At 38.7% G+C, this 20,737-nt stretch overlaps 1 protein-coding gene across 4 annotated transcripts in view; it reads left to right on the top strand.

Annotated features, from left to right (window-relative positions):
• The window catches only part of NCALD (neurocalcin delta), a 1,186,843-nt gene that overhangs the window by 1,083,730 nt on the left and 82,376 nt on the right, over positions 1-20,737 (top strand). For all 4 annotated transcript variants that reach the window (XM_044065662.1, XM_044065663.1, XM_044065664.1 and 1 more), the window contains one exon: positions 8,505-8,610. In XM_044065662.1, the coding sequence (XP_043921597.1) occupies positions 8,505-8,610 (106 nt within the window). The remainder of the gene's footprint in view (positions 1-8,504; positions 8,611-20,737) is intronic.

Here is a 20,737-nt window from a genome sequence, read left to right as displayed (position 1 = left end):
CCTTTCCCACTCTGCCTCTACTCTCCAAGATCTTACTAAAAGTCAGACAGGAAAAAACAAAAATGATCCTAATTGCTCTGAACTGGCCTCGCCAGCACTGGTACCCACTTCTAAGGAATATGGCACACCTTCCTCCGTGGTACTTACCTCAAACACCTCATCTACTGTCTCAGCAGAACTATCAAATTCTGCACACTCCGCTCCAAACTCTGAATCTTGCAGCATGGCTAATCAACTAATTATTCAAACCACATCTCTCAGTAAATCTGTGATGGATGTCAGTTTGGAAGCCAGAAGGCCTAGTACTAGAAAATCTTATGCTGATAAATGGAAGAGATTCTGTGCTTGGAACCAAGCACAAGGAATAGACACAGCAAAGCCCAATATTCCTCAGATTTTACAATACTTAACTGAGATGCTTGACAAGGGCCTATCTTTTTCTTCAATAAAAATCCATGCCTCTGCCATCTCAGCTCATTACAATACAGAGCCTCCCCTCTTTTCTCATCCACTGCTTAAACAGTATCTCAGAGGGGCCAAAAACCTAAGACCTCCCAGGAGAGCACCAACTCCTGCATGGGATCTCAATTTTGTGCTGGAAAAACTCACCCTGCCTCCTTTTGAACCAGCAGCTACTGCGGATATAAAACTTCTATCTTGGAAGACAGCATTTCTTTTGGCAGTCACTTTGGCAAGAAGGGTTTCAGAACTATAGGCTCTCATGGCAGTGGAGCTTTTCATCATATTTTACCCGGACAGGGTGGCCCTCAGGACCAATCCTTCTTTTATGCCTAAAATGGTATCCAGTGTGGCTCTTAACCAGACCATTCACCTGCCAACATTTTTCCCAAATCCGCAGAACAAGGGGGAGCAGATTCTGCATTCATTGGATGTACACAGACAACCAAGATTCTACTTAAACAGGACAAAATCTCTAAGAAAGTCTGAGCAACTACTGGTAGCATTTGCTGCAGGATCAGAGGGGAAGGCTATATCAAAGCAGACTATTTCCAAATGGATAAGCCACTGCATTAGTTTCTGCTATTTGCACCATGGTAAACCTGTGCCCAAAGGAATCGGATCCCATTCCACCAGAGCTGCCTCTACTTAAGCAGCTTTTCTCAGAGGGGTCCCAACCAGAGACATTCTAGAAGCTGCTACTTGGAGCTCTGTTCATACGTTTACAAGGCATTATAATTTACCTCTCTTCTCTAAATCCAGGGCAGGCTTTGCCACTGCAGTCCTGCAGGGCCTTATAGCTGCTCCTAATGCTGTTTAGTTCCATCCTCCCATCCATAGCTTTGGGATTCTACCCAAATGTAATGACTACAACAGTGAAACATGAAGAACATAGTACAGTTGTGTACACTTACCATAAATGTAGATGTTCGAGTGTATTCACTGTTGCAGTCCGGGTTACCCACCAGCCATCCCCCATTCAATACCTTTTCTTTCCTTGACTATACTCAAAAGCCTTTGTGGTGTATTTGCTTTTAGTTGAAGGTAAATTTTATGTTTCTAAAGGTGCATTTACATATTTACTGTTTATATATATATATATATATATATTTTTTTTTTTTTTGCTCCCCATTAGGGGGGCACCTGACATCTAGGGCAGGAAAAACTGATTAAATTGGCATTGGCTGCATGTTTTATACCCCTGATGACCTGACGTCATGGAAGAGGAGACAGCAACCGATGCAAGACCCATGACTTTGTTATTCAGGCCAACTGAGGGCAACCTGCCAGCAGATTACCCAAATGTAATGACTGCAACAGAGAATACACTCAAACATCTACATTTATGTTAAGTGTGCACAACTGTACTTTCTGCTTTGACACTTTGCTGTTTTCTTTGCAGTACAGCCCCTCCCCTTCCCTGTTCTGCAGGTAGCTGCTTGCAGCCTTGTTAGCTGTTGTCAATGGCCCACTGTAGGCTCCTAGGTGTTAGTCATTTGTACTCCAATTTCACTGCTGCAGCATTTCCTTATTTCTTTCCTATATCCTTCCTGTTTCAGCTGCAGTGCACGACGCACATACCCTTTTATCAGGTTTGTGCGCGTTTTCATCTCCGTTCACATGCATACTCGGTTAACTTGTGTACTCTCAGCTAAGCATAGTTATGGGCAATTCGACACACCCCTATCCTGCAGCTTTGCTTAGCTTGGGGCAGACCGGTTTATCAATGCTCCAATGTGCTTACAGCAATGGCGACGCACCCCTTTCTTGATGTCATCTTTATCTCAAGGGCTCACCTCGGTGTTATAACGCTACGCTGTGAGGTGCATCCTTACACCAGCGGGGAATCTGCGATTCACTATTATTCCTCTCATTTGCATGGCATTGCCAACTAATTCCTAGCTACTGTGCATAACACTGCCACTGCCCCTTAGCAACCCTTGCGCCATGAGTATGGTGTAGCATGCCTGCCATTGACTATTATGGGGAAATCGTGATATGTGTTTCATTGCGGTTTTATTCTACATTTTTATATATTCCTTGTGATCCCCTTTGCACACCGCTGCCCTGCGCTTCCACGTCGCGATAGTGCGACTATGTATATTAAATGTTAATTTTATATTTTTTACATGTTTTTTTTATGCCAGTGGCTAAATATTTAGCCATTGGCATATATTAACATTATAATGCATGTGTTTGGTCGGCTGTCATAGTCCGATTTTATGTTTGCAAAAATGTAAACCATTTTCTACGGTTTACATTTCTGCATGCTTACACTATGCCTGCACCACTTCCTGAATCGCTACATACCTTCATTTGCATGCTAAATTGCTGCACATGGGATAATTAGCATACAAGGCTCAGGAGTTGTGCGGGCGTAGCATACGCAGGTAGTGCACGTGGAAACAGCTCGTACCTGAATCGCTTGGTGGCCATATTTGGTGTTAGAATGCCGACGCTATGCCTGCACCTGGCGCAAGCTTCATGAATCCTGGGAATAGTCTTTACTACTAGTATAATATTGTCTAATGTCTTCATGATCAGTTGTGGTAATTTATTGTGTTGTTAATATTTTAATTATTACTATATGTGCATTAGTCTTACTGTCACTCAAACTATGTGTTCATTGTTATGTCTTGCACGGGGACCAAAGCAACATATTTCGTTCAGCTTGCAATGCTGTGTATATCTGATGGACAATAAAGTTTACTTTGACTTTGTTATAATGGTAATCTGGTATGTTGTTATTTAAAACAATATCTGATAGTAAAAGTAGAAGCCTGACCATCTGTATTCTGTCTGAGGTTAAAAATTCCTTTTTTAAGTGCTCTCAACCCTCTTATAACCAACTTTAGTAATACAAAATTAGAATTGCATGCTCATCAGTACAATGTATGATAACTCTAACTTACAGTTCATAATTATTCTACATGTAAACTTTCTTGTCGGCTATTAGTAACCTGTCCTATCCATTTGTGAAACAGAAATGCACTTAAACCTAGTCATCCTTTGCTGGTAATTTTATACTGTTTACTATTTGAGCATAACCATTGTCATAGTGCTAAAACCTCCCCATATGAATTTAAAGGGAGTAAACAACTTAAACAACTGGTGTACCTTACTGAAGTAATATGTGATGCACCGGATTTAACTTTATCAGCAGATAATTTTTTCGTATATTGTAAAAACGGTACTTACGTATTATCGCAACCAGATTTGGGCCGTGCCACACTCTGCAATGGTTTCGCAAAACTAGCAATGTTAGTGTGGAAAAGGCTAGTGCCAAGTGTCATCTATTATTCTGTCAGCTGGTTTAGGACTTGCCAAGAGGAATAATGGTCAAATTTGCATCCCCGGGGAAAATGCTCTCCCAGGCAGAGAGAATGAGCACTGCAGTACGGAGGGCTGCTCCCTCTCAGTCATGTGAAGGACGTGTGTATGGCAATGTTTATACATCTTCACGCTACACTGCAATTCTTTCACAAAGCCAAGTATGCAGCAAACAAAACTTGATAAATCAACTTAAGAAATCTTCTTCATGTTTTGCGTGCATGTAAGGTTCTGAGGACAGAGACATCTTAAAAAAGAAAAAAAACGTTACACGCATAGTGTAGGAAACAACAGTAACTCATTGTGAAGGCATTCATCCCTTCTGCTCTGTGTCGTAGTAATAATAATAAATCTTGTTTGGGAAATGTAACCCACACAATATAGGGCCACAACTTAAAACTTGCTGTTACACCCCTTTTAGAAATTGGAGCCCAAAACCACTACTCAAAATCCCATTTGTCAGCTATGACAATTAAAGCGTGCGTTTGTAATGCATGCAGATCAGGAAGAGAATTATGTACATTTTTTTCTGTACCCGAAGGTAACGCAAACTTTTCCCTCAACAATAAGGACTTCTGAAAACACCTTACAGTGTTTCATGCCCTCACACAAGTTGAAGTATGGGAATTTCGTGACCGCAAACATCTGGTTGCAATAATACGCAAGTACCGTAAAAACTAATAGCTGTCCAAGAAAAAACTTGGATACCAAAAATTTTCCTTCCTTCTGAAAATGCAGACAGTACTCTAATTCTGTGTTATCGTGTTAAGTATACAGTTGAAATTGTGGTTAGGTTTTATTGAAAAGTAATCGTAAGAAACAGGCGCAGCAGGAGTATAACCTGTGACATTTTTCTACTAAGCTCATTTGAAATATCACATACATGAAATATTTTGTATAGTAACCAAAACAGTACCAACATATATAATATGGACATTAGCTTACCAACTACTTATTTTAAGAACGGTAGGCACATATTCTAATAGCTGACAAGTTATGTAGCTACCATATTAATTTCTAAAGCAACCTGAGTGTCCCTCATTGAAATTGGTTGCTTCTCCTCATCACTGTCCTCTCCTCATTGATTTTGTCATAAACTCACAATGTCAAACGCACTTTAAACCACGTTCTTAAATGCAAAAATATTATGCTTAATTAGACCTTGTTTTATGGCGTGACTAGAGCAGACAACCATTCACATCAAGTTTCATAAGAATTCACACAAATGAATGCACTTTGATACAGGTGTGGAGGTACTGTGCAAATTAATTTTAAATGGTTGGTGTTTTGAAAAGGAACAAAGAGTAAACAAATGCAGGGGTTTTAATTCTTGTAAAGCTTATGCAAGCTAGATTGTAAAGTCAGCAGTCAAAGCTAACTGAGCTTTTACCTTTGCACATAGCTTTGGTTAGTCTTGTAGACTAAATACAATAAAAGACTGACATAACTAAGAAAGTCAGAAAACAATGATTAATATGGTCGCGGGATTGTCGCACCTTTCACAGCTACGGAAGTTAAGCAAGTTACATATGTTCTCATTGGAGGACAGAAAGACTTGGGAATGATATAATATGGATTAATAATATTGTTAGAAATAAATATGTAACTTTCAAATTTATAAAGAAGGATTTATATAGAAAAAGTGTATGATATGTAGATTGCACAAGGGGGTGGTTGATTAAAGAGGAGAAGAGAAGTAATTTATTTATGGAATATCAATCATGAATTTAGGGATGAACATGTGATTTAAGATAGAGTGGAAAGTGTTTTATACAAAAATAAAAGAATCAAAACAGAGTTGAATTACTTATGCCAGTTTTGAGCAGCTAAATAGTTTTGTTTTGTTTTTTGTCTGAATGAGTAACACCACAGACTGCAGAGAAACTAGTAATATCTGAAGTAAAAAAGGAATAGCTAAAATTAAGTTGTTAGGAAATCTACCTTTTCCTTGAGAATTCTAGAAATAGATCATGGTGAAACTTGACACTGAGATAGTAACACATCAGAACATGCTGCCTAAATTGCTGAAAACCTATCTTCTTGAATGCAGGTCTCGTCGGGAAATATTCAAAATAAAAGTGTTCTCTCTCTCTCATATACACAGACACACACACACCTTGCAGAGGACTGTGACTCTTCCATCCTTCCTGGGTTACCCTCTTTAAATGTCACAGTAGAAGATCTCAGTAAATATCTATACGTAAATGTAAATAAATATGCACACTTTCAGTTGCACAGCTAAAAACAAAATGAAACACCATGAAATAGATAATGTTTGCCATATTTGGTGAATACCAGAGTCAACATATTTTCATTACTTCATGTTATAGTTGTGCATCTCAAGATCACAGATGCCATTCAGCTATATGACTGTGCTTCCTGGTAGTGATAAGGAAGGGGATTGGGAAACTTGAGGAATCACAGGGTGAAGAAAGTGTTAAAACAGCTGAATCAAACCGTCATAGGTATACCAATGACCAGTTATAAATTAAGGCAGTGTACATAGAGACTTGGAATTCTGTCCCAGAGTCTGTAGTACAGTATACTTTGACCTCCTCCCCCTGTTTTCATCAGCATGTTATTAAACATAAAAATAGTCTCCCAGATTAAAAAAAACACAACCCCTAGCATTTCAGTGACATTAAACAAAAACTTCACAACAGCTTTATGATTAAAACAAAAAAACGAGCAACAAATGATAATTTTGTGATTTTAATTGTTATCCATATAGCTGTTTTTATTTATTATTTAGATGACATTTTATTTTTCTTTCTTTTTTTGCTACTTCTTCAGCCTCTAGAATTCAAAAAAAGGCTTACTGCTCACAGTAATTACCTGCAATAGGTTGGTCAATTACCATCAGGTGAGGAAAATGCAATTCAGAGACAGTTGTGGCCACAATTTGAAAAACCTCCTTATCAGTCCATTAGCATGCCTTTGAGTCATACACTAGTTAATGCTAATCCTCTCAGAACTGACAGCAGTAGCATTCTCCCCAGTGACCCTTGCATCTCATTGACAAAGGCACCTCACACACACACACACACACACACACACATACACACACACACACACACACACACACACACACACACTCCGTCACCGTCCCTGACATTCCTCCCAAGTACACACTTGCACTCATCATCAAACAAGTCCCCCCAATTGATCACAGTCATGTAAACACCCATTCAGCCGCATGCATGCTCCAGCACTCACATACACACATCCAGGCACTTGTTTCCCTTCTTGACCACCCTCCCTGAGTGATCACCTAAGTAGACACACACATAAGCACACCTGCTGTTTCTCTCTCTCTATCACACACACACACACACACACACACACACACACACACACACACACACACATCCATACACTAACACATCTGCAACCCCATGTCTTCGCTGAAATTAGTTGAACCATGACTAGTCCCATAGGAGTGAATGGGTAACCACCTTGTTTTTATGGTGGTCACTTTTTTCCTCCAATAGCGAACTTTTACATGACCAAGCAGTTCTCACTTGGCATGTCAATTAGTAGCCACTGCATTTCCTGGGATGATCCTGTGGTTAATTAGTATTAGCTGCCCCCCAGATTGACACATTGTCATATAACTCTTCCCATGAGACCACCCTCCATACTGAGACCTTTACAGAAGGAAAAACTCAACAGTATGCCAGTTTAGGAAATGAAACAGCTTACCACAAAGGAGAAATTGGATGTGTTAAAGCTTCCTCATTGCAGTAACCTTTTCTGAATCACAGACAATTACTTTGACAGATATGTAAATTTACAGACTGCCTTGTTATTCAGAAAAAAAAATCAGTACATTTTTCTATGCTTAGAAACTTTTTAAGGAGATAAGAAACCACAGTATGTGGTCTGTAGGTCAAATTAAAGAAACTCTTTAACTAGACTTGCATGTTTTTTTCTAATACATTGAGTTCTGTAGCAGAAGTTAGTTTTAAGTCCTAATTGTAATTATATGTACTGTTGTTATATGCTAACAGTAGGATAGCTGCCGACTCACGTACACCCCATATTTTCTACTCTTGAGCTGACATTTTACATCAACTGCTGCAATTAATGTTTATGCAAAGATTGATTTTTTAAAGAGATTTTACAACCTTGTGATGTAAAATATCTCATAAATGTGTAGACATTGCTGAGAGAGATTACTGGATTGTCACACACGTCAGGTGTCAGAGCCATCCGTACAGCACAGAGCTGCAGAGATGTTACTCTGTGTGCACTGTACAGTCCTTTTTAGGCACTGTCATTTTCCATAGTGTATTCATAGTTGAAAGTTTCTACAGAGACAGATCATTGCCTGAAATATATTTCTTGAAACTGTGTATTTCTTTTATTTTGTATACCTTCAAAAGAGCCGCACAGTACACTAAGAGCAATGTAACACAAAAGTGACTAGTCTGTGATAGTATATTTAGAATTCCTGCATTCAGGATTTTCAGAAAAATATATTTCCTCAAGAATAATATTGAAGAGCGAGTGATTCATTGGTCATCCCCTAGATTTACCGTGTAAAATGTCCAATTACAAAACACTGACTACAAAACTTAACTGTTTCAGAAAATTAATATTGTTGATTTGTGTTGCATCATTTAACATTTCTTTTTTCTCCTGAAACAATTTTAATACAAGCAGTATGCTTTGGCATATAGATTTAATTTGTTTTATTGTGTCATTTTACCTAGGCTATTTACAAGATGGTTTCTTCAGTCATGAAGATGCCTGAGGATGAATCAACACCAGAAAAAAGGACTGAGAAAATCTTCAGGCAAATGGACACCAACAGAGATGGTATTATTACCTAATGTTTTTGTATCTAACAGTGTTCTTTATTTTTGGCTTGGTGATGTAGGTATGATATTATATTGGGCATCAGTAGGTTTTCCTTGCTTTTTGAGGTGTGTATGCTGTTCGTAGTATACTGAATAAATGTCGAAGAGGAATGAGAAAGACAAATGGTCTACTAGATTGGTAATGGATAGATAGGAAAATTTACCTCAGAAAAAGTGATCAAGAAGGGGGGACTTAATAGGAAGTGGGACAAATAATACAGATATTAATGCAGCATCACTGAAATAAAATTGTTGGCTTCACAGTATTATTTAAAACACATGCATCTGTTGAGTGCAGTGGTGTTATAGTTCATAGAGTTTTGCATCTGGACCTTGGTCATCCAGGGAAACTCTGTCTTTTATGGGGGGAATGAGGAATTATATTATGTTGCTGTATTTTGTGTGGAAATGGAAATCAGGACCATAGAACAACAGTGGATTAAGGTGAGAAGTGTTATCCTCATAGATCTGAAGCTTTTCTCCCCAGGCCTCCACTGAAAATGGACACATTTTGGCCCAGTGGACCATCGCGGTAAACAAACGCAAATAAATAAATAGTAAATAATATGAACTTGGGCCACAGTCTAATGTTACTCTTGCATACTTGAAATTAACACTGGATGAGGTCTGAGAAAAGTCATCTTCATGACAGGTACTACAAAGATGGTAGTAGTTGATTACAGACTGAGTTTGTGAGCTTTCACCTTGCAGTTTTGGAAATTAACATCATTATGAATGGCTTTTTACAGGAGATTTATTTGAAGAAATTATCTTGGGACACCCAGGACTGGACCTAGTGCTTATGGACAGGAATGACATCACACAACCATAGATAGTATTTGCTTTTTTCTTGTGATTCTTGAGTATGTTTTAAACTTATTTTGAAGTGCATGAACTAACCAAACATCTGAATTTGGCATTCCAAGTGAATTTATTTTTCTTTTGGCATATGCTCAGGTGCACAGAAAAGCAGTATGTGGCATGCCTTCGCTGGATGTAGTATATGCACAATCCTGGTATGTGTGTAGAACATCCATTATGATGTGCAGTAAAACTAATTCTGTTAGTTATTCTGTGACATACAGATTATACAAAACATGATAAAGATCAGAGTGCTCTTCATTTCAGCTTAGTAGCTGCTGAATAATCAGAAATGGCCAAATCACTGTTCTGCCACATCAGTCACCCTGTCAAATCAGATCTACTGCCATCAATACATCTTAGCAAAGTGCAGCTGTCCCTGCAAACAGCACTTTATGATTTGCCCTCTTTTGAACAGATGCATGTATTTCATTCAAATTTTCCTCTTCTCCATGAACAGAATCTTGTTTGATTCATTTTACTGTTTATTTCCCTAAGTCATTCAGAATGTTAACTATTAGAATTGAAGATGCATTGGTTATTCTGCTTATTCAGCCATTCAGCTATGGTCATTCCATCCTTAAAGAAATTTGAAATTTAACAAATAAGAGCTACACTTAGTGAATTTCACTCATAAATTAACATAAAATTGAGTCTGTGTCAAATCAAAGAAATCACAAACCATTGAAATGCAGTTACATTACAGTTCCCTCTGAAACCCAAGCAGTAGAAAACATGCTACATTAAAAAATATATATATATTCTGAGCAACATACATTTCTTCCTGAACTGTTCAAAATCTTCTTAACATCTCAGATATGTGAAGTGGTAATCATTTGAAATGTCAGAACCCACTATAGCCAGTCCTGTAATGCAGGGACTGAATGGCCGAAAAACAGACTTACATATGCTAATTCCAAGATGGGCATTGCTCGTTATATGCCGTTTTTTCTGAAGTATGGCAGTCTCAGACTTCATATATATAAGTTCTAAGATTGTGTTCTTGCCACCTACATCATGGTCCAAGGGGACTTAACCCACTCCAAAAAAGCAGTTTAAAGTAGAAACGCAATGTTCAACATTCATTTTTCTTCTGTATTTTCAGTGTACCAATTGCTGACATTTCATTAGGGAGTACATATATGAAAAGTAAACATCTCAGTGTAATACAGTGCTCTTTCATTTTTTTTCACCTTTACCTGTAAGAAAGTGAGTGAGATCTATGTATGATCCTGGACAGCTCAAGTACTAACATTCAGAACAAGTATTTACATGGAGGGACTTTACCTCCATACATTTTCTTATATATACTACCTCCATTGTTGCATGACATTACAAAAGACATGCATTTGGAGCTTTCCTCTCCAGGCCTCTGAAAAATTGGTTCATTCCAAGTCAGACGTTCCTGGTAAGTAAATGTTACATAAATAAGCAAATAAATAAATGTTGCACAACAGTGAAACAAGTGTTATCATATAATAAAGCAAACATTAAATGAAACAAATTAAGTCAAACAGTCAGCCATTAGTGCATTTGATGAAGCATCACACACACAGCCCAAAACGTCCAACAAATAACTTACTGTGAAATACATAAATCACTTAAAAACACACTGAGTGCATATAAAAGTTAGTAATACAGCCTGTCTATAATCTTTTCTCTGCTCATCTTAAAGCAGATATTCAGAATAGGACTGTTTAGGCCACATTCTGAAAGTGCTTTCGCTTGAAATGAGAATTTATCTAGTTTAGAGGACAGCACCACACCATGAGTTTAGATATTCAGTAACAGACCTGTGACTAATCTGTAAACTGACTTGCCTTAGTTCTACAATTGTCATAATCTTGCTTGCCTTGTTTTGTGTTTGCTATGTTTATATCATACTCATTAATTAGCAAACACTTACATGTGACAGTGTATTCATTGGCTGAGCAGATTAAACAAATATATTGAAGTTAGCTTTTATAGCTGTTAGTGCCACATTCTTTGCAGTATTTCATTTATGTAGATCAGTGTTTTTTTTTTTAAGTTTTTGTTGACTGTACATGTCTTTTGCATATAGTTATTTAGATGCATTTAATCAGTAGAATAACCCTGCCCTTTCTTAGTTACACAGGTACTTTGTGTTTTTCTAGTTGTACTGAATTGTTGATCCTGAGTTCCTATAGACATGTTGACATGTACTTATAGAATGTAGTTTAGGCTTAGGTTTATATTGTCCAAGTTCATCTTACCTTCTGTTCTACAGTACTTTTCCTCCGTTACTGCCTGCTACAGCTCATCAAATATGAGTTACCACTGCTCCAACAGCTACATTGTACTCCACAAAGACACTTATCTTCTGTTATCTCCATTGGTCTTCATGCAGTTACTTTCCTTCCCACATTAATACTCGTTTCATTCTTTAACGATGTATATTACAGTACAACATATAAGACTTCAGCTTATTCAGGTACCCATCTTAGAGACTGTCACATTTGCTTCTGCTAGCTGGTTGTGTTCAGTTTAACCAAAGCACATCCGAAGCCACCACCATCTAAAATTGTTGAATTTGCAGATTTATTCTTTATGTAAAAAAGACAGTGAAAAGCTACACAGTTTTAAAACAGGGCTTATGAATTCGGGCAGCATGTACAAAGTTTGATAAAACTAAGCAGTGGATTATCGAGTATGCCCCAGATATCTATATCTTATTGTTTGTGATCATCCCATTACGAGAGACTTTGTTGCTTAAAAAAAAAACATATTAACTTCTTCAAATTATGCTCAGCTGTAGACACTGATGAGTATGGTTATAACTAGTTTATTGCCAGATTATGTATTGGTATGTCTAAATGCACTTTTGCTGTGGTAGCACAGCTAAATTCACAGAACTTTAGAACTCGTTTCCTTTCTTGCAAGAAAAGGATGCTGGGTGGCACTAATATTCTAAGGCCAGAATGTAATGGGGCAGAAAGATTTTGATTTACTTAAGTATCTCCCAAATAATTTCTAAGCCCACCACACCTAATTCCATCTAAAGAAAAAAGACTTATACTGATTTGAGTTTTATTTTATTTGCATATATTTTGTTGACTGGGTTAGTCCCAGTACTCCATTGGCCTCTTTTCAGGATATACATAAAGCGATACTCATACTGACTACAGGAAATTTGGCTGGGGCACCAAGGAACTTTCCCTACTCGTTTTTTTATTACGTGGCATGGGATATTGTACCTCCATCTGAGCTAGCACCAGCAATTTTAATGTCTCATGTGAAGGATTGCACACTGCAGCACCTCCTCATGCTGCATTGCAGTGTCAGTATTGGTAAATTAGTCCAAGCACCTCGGGGGAATAGAAGTAACAGCCTTATGATCTTACAGCATCAAAGGTGAGTGCGCATCATGTTGAGCCACTCACCTTACTAAATAATGATGAATTAATTATGAAAAATAGGCCTGGGAGTTATAGAAAATAGCTTTCTTCCAGTGTAATTGACCACACACCCATTTCTAATGCTTTGGCCATATAACAAGCCCATATCACCTTCTAAGCACTAGGAAGTAGATATTGTAGAAGTAGACAGCTGCTGTATACCAAACTAGAGAAAATAGATTAGAGTCCAGTTTTCAACAGCTCAAACCTACTACAGCTGTAACATTTCTTCTGGACATCCTTAAACCTCTACAGTATGACTAAAACAAAGCTGATAGACAGTTATGGATGACAACAGAGCTCAGACTACTTTTATGTGAAACGAAGCTTGAGTCAAGTAGAAATGAGAGGAGTGTGGTGCAAACAGAGCAACCTACACGAATCTTAGGAAAAAGTATCAGAAAGTTATCACACTTGCTGAGTTAGCCGTCCTCAGAAAATTGTAAACTGTTTTCATGGGACATCAATCAAGGGAAAATACAAAGGAAGAAGAAGTAAGTTTAAACTTAATTCATCCTCAAGTGTTGACGGGTACTGTCTTGTGATGTGCTTTACCATTCTATTAACTCTCACCATGAAGAAAAAATCTATAGTTAATAAAATAGGGCCTGACACATGAAGGTACCTACCGATACTTGACAATAAATTCATTTGAGTCTTAACTTCTTCCTGTGTAGGCTGCTTCATTTTGTTTTTTGTTTTCCCCTGTGGTGCTTAAACATCTGTATCCTGGTGAATGAATCTGCACATTGATCATTGATTATGCAGAGAAAACAAAACTGTGTGTGTGTGTATATATGTATATGTATGGCTGTTCCTGTTAGGGGTTGCCACAGTGGATCATCTGTTTCCATTTCTTTCTGTCCTCTGCATCATGCTCTTTCACACCAACCGCCTGCATGTCCTCTCTCACCACATCCATAAACCTTATCTTAGGCCTTCCTCTTTTCCTCTTAACTGGCAGCTCTATCCTTAGCATCCTTTTCCCAATATACCCCGCATCCCTACTCAGCACATATGCAAACCAATGCAATCTCGCCTCTCTTGCTTTGTCTCCAAACTGTCCAACCTGTGCTGACCCTCTAATATACTGATTCCTAATCCTGTCCATCCTAGTCACACCCAGTGCAAATCTTAACATCTTTAACTCTGCCACATCCAGCTTGGACTCCTGCCTTTTCGTCAATGCCACCATCGCCAACCCATATAACATAGCTGGTCTTACTACCCTTTTGTAGACCTTCCCTCTCACTCTTACTGGTACCCGTCTATCAGAAATCACTCCTGACACTCTTCTCCACCCATTCCACCTTGCCTGTACTCTCTTCTTCACCTCTCTTCCACACTCACCATTACTCTGAACTGTTGATCCCAAGTAATTAAACTCATCCACCTTTACCAACTCTACTCCCTGCATCCTCACCATTCCTCTACCCTCACTCACATTTACACACATATATTCTGTTTTAGCCCTGCTGACCTTCATTCCTCTCCTCTCTAAAGCACATCTCCACCTCTCCAGGGTTTCCTCAACCTGGTCCCTACTCTCACTACATATCACAATGTCATCTGCAAACATCATAGTCCACGGAGCCTCCTTTCTGATCTCATCTGTCAGCCTGTCCATCACCACTGCAAATAAGAAAGGGCTCAGAGCTGATCCTTGATGTAATCCCACCTCCACCTTAAACGTATCTGTCACACCCACCGCAGTCCTCACCAATGTCACACTACTCTTGTACATATCCTGTACCACTGTTACATACTTCTCTGCCACTCCTGACTTACAATACCACAACTTTAGGCACCCTGTTATATGCTTTCTCTAAGTCCACAAAGACACAATGCAACTCCTTCTGACCTTCTCTGTATTTTTCCAACAACACTCTCAGAGCAAATATTGCATCTATAGCACTCTTTCCTGGCATGAAACCATACTGCTGATCACTAATCATCACCTCCATTCTTAACCTAGCTTCCACTACTCTTTCCCATAACTTCAAGCTGTGACTGATCAGTTTTATCCCTCTGTAGTTACTACAGCTCTGCACATCACCCTTATTCTTAAAGATAGGTACCAAAACACTTTTTCTGTACTCCTCAGGCATCCTCTGACTTTCCAAAATGTCATTAAACAATCTATACGGAGAACATTTCATATATATATGTGTATATATATATATATATATATATATATATATATATATATATATATATATATACGCGCACAAATATATATATATATATATATATATATACGCGCACAAATATATATATATATATATATGTATGTATATACATACAACACACACATATGTCATTGTGACACATTTTTCGCAAGATAGAAAATTTCCCAAACTTAGTGTAGGCACTAGGGCTAGGGCCTGTAACACAACTAATGTAGAATTCTCTATCAATGACAGAAATCTTACCTCATTATTAAGCCCTCATCTTACTGACCCACTGTGGAAAAAGAAGGTAGTTGTCCACAAAAGTTAAACTGATTGGCCAGACAAGACAATTAGAATATGTTACGTGGACAATAGAGAAAAAAAAGAAAAAAAATTGTGTTTTTGCTATTATGCAGGAATTCCCACAAAGATGTTACACAGCAAGAACATGCAAACACACACACATACACATACCATACACACACAAAAACACACAAAGCTCATTCCAACAAAAAAAAAAAATGTCAAGATTCACAGATGTTATTGAACAAATATTGGATAAAGAAACACTGGTTAAGATAGAGACAGTTACAACAAAAGATATCTTAAAAGAGCAGGCCAGTCATATGCTTCAGAAGCTTTTAAAATCCTAAACAGAAATGCCTGGGATCAAGCCAAAAGCGGGATTTAATATGATGAAGTATCTGTGCTGAAAATAAACCTGTATTAATTGATATGACTAAATCAACCCAAAAGGCTAAACTAAACAAATCCATAAAATAAAATAAAACCAAACAAGTTTAATATACATACACATTGAACACTAAGTACTTTCGTCTCTCAATCCATGGCTTCATCAGTTTCAAGGATAGTTAAGGATATATGTGTCATGGTAAATGTTACAAAAAGAAAAGAGAATAACATTGCAGAAATGGAAAACATTGAAAAGCATATTAGAAAGGAAGCATATTGAAACTGATGTGATAAAAAGGCCAAGAAGTGAAGGATTTTTATTAGAACCACAGATATAAACAGCACCCCCCCCCCATGATAGTTCATGAAAAGTAACATGCTGAAGAAGTGAGAGAGTAGCTAAAGTGGGATATTAGTAATGACGATGTTTCACATTTTCAGAAACTTCATCTGGGGAATCTTTTGAAAACCAAAATATTGCTCTGCAGAGGAAGAAAGAACAGGAATCACAGCTGATAGAAGAAAATTTAGACAGGAAAATAATAATCTAAATGAGATAGATGGTAATATATCTGAGAAAAAAGTGACTGCAGAGTGTCAGAAGACTCACAAAACAAATAAATGGAACAACTAAAGCCATTAAGAGGGTGCGGTGAGTTGGCAGACTTTAAGGATTCCCTGCGGGATGCACTGTCAGAGATGCCCTGTGGGCAGATTGGTCTGACGAGGGAGATGATGATGCAGAATCAGAATTGCCTAGACATGGTAAGGATTTGCTGTATCTAATAATGGTGGCTGCCATAAAAGCAATTACTAGAAAATGTAAATCAGACTCTAAACCAACTATACTGGAAGTGGTGAATATAGTAACAGATATAGAACAACTGGAATTGCGGTGTTTAGAAAAGCATAAGAGCGAACTACATAGGAAAAAAAGGGAAATGTGGAAATGATACATACAAGGTTTAAAAGGCAGCAAGACTTAAACTATGCAATGTTTAACTGAAAAAGATTGGGTAGATTATAAGTGGTGTAATTTTTGCATGGGAGTGTGTCAGTATGGTTTGTGATGTAAAATGCTTGCAACTAGGATTTTGTCAGTGTGGTTTGTTTTCATTTATATAAATGTATGATTGCATATAGTAAGTGATGGTTTAATAAAGATGTTTCTTGTTTAAAAAAGGCAGGAATTGAATAATTTATTTAATGTTGCTTAGGTTATATGATATATAGCAATATATGTGAAGTATAATGTTTATGTTAGTTATAGTTTGATTACTTTTATATGAATGTAAATTTACCTGTGACACAAGTGATAATGCAATAAAGGTGTTTAGAAAAAAAAAGAGATCCGCATGATATGACAGAGATTAACAGAATATGTTACTATGCAGCTAAATGCATAACAGATAAATTATTATCAGGAGAACACAAAATAAGAAAGGAAATTAAAGGAAAGTACAATTGTGTAAAATCTAACCATAATGGTAGATGTCCTTACCTTCACTGCTGCAGTATTCTTAGCAGATGGGATTCCCTGCAGTGGAAGCCTGACATCCAGCCAATCTACCAAAGCCTAGCATTGCTTTAAGGTACAACGAACATCACCCAAATGCTCCTTGCGTAGCATAGGGCATAAAGTTGACATTCAAGCGGACCATCTACAGAACTGATTGCCCCTGTAGGAACATCAGTCCAAGGAACCCAAAAGGTAGCCTGTACATCCAGGAAGACAAAAGACTAGGGGGATAGTGGGAGGGTGTGGATACTGCAGCAGTTAAGGCAAGGGCATCTACCTTTATGGTATGATTTTACACAACTGTACTATGTCCTTACATTCACTGCTGCAGTATTCTTAACAGATGGGAGAGTGCCAAAGCTCAAGAAGAAACTGCAGCAGTGAAGGCAAGGGCATCTACCTTTATGGTTTGATTTTACACAACTGTACTATGTCCTTACATTCACTGCTGCAGTATTCTTAACAGATGGGAGAGTGCCAAAGCTCAAGAAGAAACTTGGGAGGAGGAAGGAGCAGAAGAGTCCCCTAAACAACCATAAAGAATGGCACTAACAAAACCAGCCCTAGCTCTAGAGATACCATCTAACTTATAGTGCTTGGTAAAGGTATGCACAGAAGTCCAAGTAGCTGCTTCAAGAATAGAATTGGTATCTAAGACCATGGAAAAAAAGCACCAGAAGAAGCCACAGCTCTACCAGAATGAGCCTTAACTGAAGAAGGAAGGCTCTTGCCATGAAAAGTGTAAAAAATGAAAATAGCCTTAGAAATCTAAGAAGAAATAGTTTGCTTGGCTACATCTAGTCCCATAGATCTAGGATGAAATCTGAACTGATCAGATTTTGTAATAGCCATAGTCTTAGCCAAATAAACCCTGAGTTGCCTTTGGACATCCAAAGTATGCAACATCCTCTCACTGTCATGTTGCAGAGAGGGGAAAAAAGTATGCAGATTAGTAGACTAAGAGAGAGAGCTCATTAACCACCTTAGGTATAAAAGAAGAATTTTTACACAAGGGTACCCTGCCCTCATGAAAAATCAAAAAAGGAGGACAAGCCAATAAGGGCTTGCAACTCAGACACCCATCTGGCAGAAGTAAGAGTTAAAAAGAAAATAGTGTCCCAAGAACAATGTTGCAAGAAAGCTAAAGCAGCAGGCTCAAAAGAAGCTTGAATCAACTTCACCAAAACAACATTAAGATCCCAAGGAGGAGGAACAGGCTTCCTTGGAGGCCTAATATTAAGGGCACCTTTAAGAAATTGTTTAACTTCAAATCTAGAGGCTAAATGAGGAGAAGAAGGCAGACGAGCAAAGATAGCTGATAAGTGGACCTTAATAGAAGAATAGGCCAAACCAGAACTGAGCAGCTCACACAAATAAGATAGAACCAAAGGAACATTCACAGTAAGTGGGTCCAAGTTACAAGAGAGAGACAACAAATAAAAAACCTCTTCCAGTTGGACAAGTAGTATTTCCTGTTAGTAGGTTTTCAGGCCTCCTGCAGGAATTGCAGCACATCCTCAGAAAAAAGGTGTCTATGAGGATTCAGAATCCTATCATCAACAGTGTCAGTCGAACCGTGGACAGGTGGGGATGGATGAGAGATCCCTTGTCTTGTGTGAGATGATCCACCCTGTGAGGTAACTTGTGATGATTGCCCTTGGGTAAATACAGAAGTAGAGGGAACCAGTGCTGTCTCTGCCAAAAGGGAGTCACCAACAAGATTTTGGGAGCATCCTGTTGAATCTTGAACAGGACTTTCAGAATAAGAGGAAGGAGAGGGAATGCATAAAGAAACATCACCTTCCAAGAAAAATGAGAGGGTGTCTACCTTCCACACCAGAGGACCTGGTGCTCTGGTACAAAACAGAGGAAGTTGTCTCTTCAAAGGGGAGGCAGAAAGATCCACTTGAGGAGTACCCCACTGGTGCATAATGTCCAGAAACACATTGCTGTGAGGCATCCATTCGTGGGACTGAATTAAGGACTTGCTCATAGTGTCTGCCATAATGTTCTTACCGGAAGGGGTATAAACCACCTGAAGAGTCACTTGATATTTGACAGCAAGATCCCATACCAGAAGTGCCATCTGTTCCTCACTGTTTGTTGATATACTACATCACTGTGCTATTGTCTGTGAATACTTTGAGATGCCCTGGAGAGAAGAGGATGAAAGCCTGAAGAGCCAGCAGAAGAGCTCTCATCTTTTTAACATCGATGCGCTCCTTCTGCTGATGAGGCAACCACATCCCCTGTACCTTTACGGAGCCATATGTCGCCCCCCCCCCATCCCATATCTGAGGCATCTGTGAACAATTCCTGAGAGGGAAGAGGGGGGTGAAAAGGGATCCCTGAATTCAGAGACATCTGCTGAATCCACCAGTGAAGTCTCTGTCTTAGACAAGGCAGAAGAGGAACTACAAAGTCTAGAGGATGTGCGTGTCATCAAAATGGTGGATGCCATGAAGCCTAGAGCTCTCAGAAACTCCCTGGTGGCAATGGAAGCCAGAGGAAGAAGAGTGTGAAAGAAAGAAATGAGAGTTAATACTTTTGGAGGAGGCAGGGATGCAAGCATTGGCACTATCTGAATCATGCAACCCAGAAAAACATGATCCTGAGAAGGAGTCAGAGAAGACTTTTTGAAATTTATTATGAACCACAAGCTCTGAAGAAGAGAATTGGCAAAATGAAGATTTTGCAAAAGAATATCTGAATCAGCAGGTTGTCTAAGTAAGGAAATATTTAGATCCCTTGAAGCCTGCAATAAGCAATCACAGGAGCAAGGCATTTGGTGAATACCCTTGGGACAGTAGAAAGGCCAAAGGGCAAAGCAGAGAACTGAAAATGCCAGGAAGCAACAGAGAAACGCAAAACCTTCCTGAAAAGAGGATGGATCAGAATATGGAGATAAGCATCCTTGAGATCAAGAGACACCATACAGGCCTGAGGGAACAAGAGAGGAAGCAGAGTCTGAAGGGACAACATCCAAAAGGAAGGCACTTTCAGAAAAGTGTTTAGATGAGAGTAGTAGGTCTCCAAGTGCCCTCTTTTCTGGTAACTAAAAATGGTCTGGTGTAGAACTCTTTCCCCCTATGGGATACAGGCACCTCTTGAATAGCACCCTGAGTCAAGACAAGAGGTCTTAAAGAACCTCTGGGAAAAAGGGAAGTTGTTCCTGAGGAGGCTGAGGAATGACCATAAAAGGAGAACAGAATTCCCACACCATGAAATACCCCTGATAAATGATAGACAGAACCTAAGAATCCTGAGTGATCTGAAGCCAAATAGGAAGAGAAAGAGGAATGTGGCTGGGAGGAGACAGATAGTCATACAGCACCTGGTTTGTTAGGAAAGGAGGACTTCGGAATCCCTGAGAACTGAGTAGCCATAGCAGGAGGAGCCCATTTGCCACTCTTTTTACCTTTCGTC

This window comes from Protopterus annectens, chromosome 3.part0 (genome assembly GCF_019279795.1).
Source record: "Protopterus annectens isolate FY-2018-M chromosome 3.part0, PAN1.0, whole genome shotgun sequence".
In the NCBI taxonomy this organism is placed as follows: Eukaryota; Metazoa; Chordata; order Ceratodontiformes; family Protopteridae; genus Protopterus; species Protopterus annectens.
The sequence above is the reverse complement of the archived record's forward strand: the minus strand, read 5'-3'. Positions and strand labels throughout refer to the sequence as shown.